We start from the raw sequence: 3,726 nt of genomic DNA, 5'->3' as shown, positions 1-3,726 counted from the left end.
ACACGGCACGTCAGACAAATATAAATCCGGCTTATACACGGCGCTGATTTTCAGCGGAGACCCGTGTGACGTCACAGCTAACATAATCAGTACCTACCTATCTCATATTCGTGCTTACCTAATACCATGAAAATTTTAACTCACATTCCAATAGATAGGTGACATTTCTAAATAGATATGATCTGTTAAGATAAATTTTATCAACCGGTGAGGTACTTAAAGATTCAACTCTCGCTCAGTGTGTGAAGTTTGTGATCAAAATGGGTGTTATTTTTGGGCTCGTGACATTTTTATTATGCTGTAAGTTATTTCATTTCTTATTAAAAATCTATACTATATAAAATCTAAGAAGTGTACATTAAATAACATACAACAAAATTCAAAATAATTGACAGACCTCACAGAAAAAGACAAAGATTTTTTGAAAAGCCAATTGCCGAAATTTTAGGTTTACATAAAATATGTATCTTATTACTATTATAAAATGACAATTATCCTACTTAAAACAATTTTAATAACATCGTAACTCTGTCATATCTACTGATCGGTTTGAAGGCGGTGTTAACTGTTAACCCATCAATTTGGTTTTATTTTGGTCACACACAGGTTTTTTGGCAATGCCTTCAAAACGACGTTTTTATAAAGTCGGGTAATATAAACAAAACGCTTTCATATTTTTTAAAGCAAACTTAAGGGTTTATTTGCTTACTAGCTGACGCTGCGCTATTTCACCCGCGTGGTTCCTGTTCCCGTAGGTAGGTAATAATACATAGCCTATAGCCTTCCTCGATAAATAGGCTATCTAACACTGAAAGATTTTTTCAAATCGGACCAGTAGTTACCGAGATTAGCACGTTCAAGCAAACAAACTTTTCAGCTTTATTATATTAGTATAGATAACAAACTTTTGATTATTCAAAAAAGTATGATTAACATTACAGTTTGCAGTTTCTCATCATCATTGCCAACCGCTTCGTCGTCGAATGAGTTGAGTCGCGTGGTGAACGGTCAGACCATAGACATATCGCAGGTTCCGTACCACGCTGCTATACGGCGGAAGACCAGTGCGGGGTGGCTATATACGTGTGGTGCTACGGTTATCACCACCAAAGCTTTGCTTACTGCTGCCCATTGTGTTATTACGTGAGTATTCTTTGTAATGGTATTTTGTTTAGGTGTGCGTTTACAAGCTTTTTAACTAAGGCAAAGGGCATACTATTTCGATGGCTGGGTTGCGGTAGCTTAAGAAACAGTCCCGTGAGTTTTAGTCGGTTGAAGCCCGACATAACCTTCTTGCCTCCCAGTGACGAGAAGATATCCATGAGGATTTCCCCACGTAAAAAAGGCATTATACTATTTCAATCCACATTCTAACTTAAGGTACCTAGGTAGTGCATTCTTGTATCTACGAGTGTAAAATGCATGGCAATGCGTTAAACATCAACCTATTTTTGTAAGTAACTCACTGCAAGGCCAGGCTTCTTTGGAGCTTAGATCCATCACGGTGTTCCATTACTACTAACGCCGATAAACCAGATGGTTGGCGGTTTATGGAGGCAGTGTTTGACTTTGTAGCGAATACTATCTAACTATCAAATGGTACTGATAAAGGAAAACTTCATCATTAAGATTAGCAGCCTTTTTGATCGGCGTACTACAAGCTTTCTTGATTACAGGAGTGTCAATGTGTGTGTGTAGAGTAGACCCTTCACGCTGCTCCAGTGTGTGTTAGCTGGCTTAGGTTGATAGTTTTGATTTCCAAGCAACCACTCCGATGTTAATGATAGCGACCATGACCGACTGCTTGACGTGCTCTCCAAAGCATTGGGGAAGTACTCGTAAAACTACCAACTTCCCAATTCGGGATGAGAAATTTTACTAAAAATTTCTTTAAAAAAAAAAGAAAAGCTCAATATTTCATAGCTTTATACATAACCTAATGATCTGAAGCCAAATATGCTAACCATGATGACCAATGATGATGATCATCATCATCATGATCGTCATCATCATCTTCGTCGTTTAAGCAGAAGGACGTCCACTACAGAACATAGACTTTTGTAGGGACTTCCAAACAGCGCGAGCCTACAGCTAACTCCTTGCGACTCGTTTGATGTCGTCAGTCCACTTGGTGAAAGGTCGGCCAACACTGCGCTTTCTACTACTACATATGCTACACTCGTAACTTTTCATTTCAGAACACAATCTGATCCGCTACAATTCAGAGTAGCGGTGGGCACTGCTTCCCGATCGAGCGGTGGAACCGTTTACGATGTTAAGTCTGTCTTCATTCACGAAAAGTATTCCACTCTCACACTGGAAAATGACATAGCAATGATTGTGACGTCGAAGAAGATGGTCTTTGACAAAAATGTTGATTCCGCTTTCATTCCTGAACCAAACTTTGATCTTCCAGTCGGAACTGCTGCTTTGGTTACTGGATATGGGATGACATCGGTTAGTTTTACTTTTATTATGGTGACAAATTTTAGTTCTCACTTACTAAAAGAGTTTGAAAAGCTTAAAACATAATAACAATTATCTTCATTTCAGTACGAAGGTTCAGCATCTTCTGTGTTACGAGCAGCGACTGTAGAAGTGGTTGCTCAGGATATATGCACTCGCGCTTATCGACAAATAGCTAAGATATCAGAGGGCATGCTATGCGCTTTCGCCAACAATCCTCCTAGAGACGCTTGTCAAGGGGACTCTGGTGGTCCTCTGGTCACCCAAGGAACTCTGATCGGTATCGTCTCTTGGGGCGAAGAATGTGCTAATCTATCGTACCCTGGAGTATACACGAGGGTGTCACAGTACTACTCGTGGATTATCGACAAATTAGCTGTAATATAAAATCAGATCTACCTATTAAATTACGTTAATTAAAGAATAAATATTTATACATGCTGTTTATTTGTTTTAATTAAATAACACGATGTTTGGAATTAAAGCACTATACTCGTAATGTAGGAGCTCTTTTGGTAAAAAATTATACATGAAATTGACGAGGCCCTTTACTATCTTAACAATTCAAGCGTCTGAACTAAAAAAAAATTTTAATAAAAAAAATACAACCGACTTCAAAACCTTAAAACTTACCCACTAAACTAAAAAGCGAAAAATAACATCATAATATGTTCTACCTGCTGATCAGTATGAAGGCGGTGCTAAGCCGGTGATGTATTAATTCAAGCCTTGTGTGAGCCATGTGATGTGGTCCTGTCAGAAATGGCTTAAATTAAGACAACACCGGCTAAGCACCGCCTTCATACTGATCAGCAGGTAGAACATATTATGATGTTATTTTTCGCTTTTTAGTTTAGTGGGTAAGTTTTTAGGTTTTGAAGTCGGTTGTATTTTTTTTATTAAAATTTTTTTTTAGTTCAGACGCTTGAATTGTTAAGATAGTAAAGGGCCTCGTCAATTTCATGTATAAGTTTTAACTCCTTTTTGAAGTCGGTTAAAAATAGAATTAAAATTAAAAATTATCGTGAATATATTAACTATCTTACATTAATAATCTTCGTGTGATATGTCCAAAGAAAGTGAGTATGCGACGATTATAGAAAAAAGGCGCTGTTTGATGCCCAATTTTTGCAGGATTGAATTGTTGGTTTGGAACTATGTCCAGGATATTCCAAGCATTCTTCTCCAATACCACAGGCCAAATATGTGTGACCAAATACTAAACTAACTAAAGTCCTGTAATGACATAAATCTTTGATA

The 3,726-nt window shown here is 37.7% G+C and overlaps 1 protein-coding gene across 1 annotated transcript; it reads left to right on the top strand.

Annotated features, from left to right (window-relative positions):
* The first annotated feature begins 260 nt into the window (after positions 1-260).
* On the top strand, positions 261-2,853 carry LOC112055809 (trypsin alpha-3-like). Its single transcript, XM_024096017.2, has 4 exons — positions 261-300; positions 942-1,143; positions 2,199-2,457; positions 2,554-2,853. The coding sequence occupies exons 1-4, from the start codon at positions 261-263 to the stop codon at positions 2,851-2,853; spliced, it is 801 nt and encodes a 266-aa protein (XP_023951785.2).
* The last annotated feature ends 873 nt before the right edge of the window (positions 2,854-3,726 follow it).

This window comes from Bicyclus anynana, chromosome 12, assembly GCF_947172395.1.
Source record: "Bicyclus anynana chromosome 12, ilBicAnyn1.1, whole genome shotgun sequence".
NCBI lineage: Eukaryota > Metazoa > Arthropoda > Insecta > Lepidoptera > Nymphalidae > Bicyclus > Bicyclus anynana.
This window is presented reverse-complemented; position numbering and strand designations above follow the sequence as displayed.

Bases quoted from the DNA above. Each gene is read 5' to 3' on its own strand.
- LOC112055809 (XM_024096017.2), top strand. From the start codon at position 261: ATGGGTGTTATTTTTGGGCTCGTGACATTTTTATTATGCT. The intron at 1,144-2,198 runs GTGAGTATTCTT...TTTTCATTTCAG, and splicing joins GCTGCCCATTGTGTTATTAC to AACACAATCTGATCCGCTAC. The intron at 2,458-2,553 runs GTTAGTTTTACT...TCTTCATTTCAG, and splicing joins CTGGATATGGGATGACATCG to TACGAAGGTTCAGCATCTTC.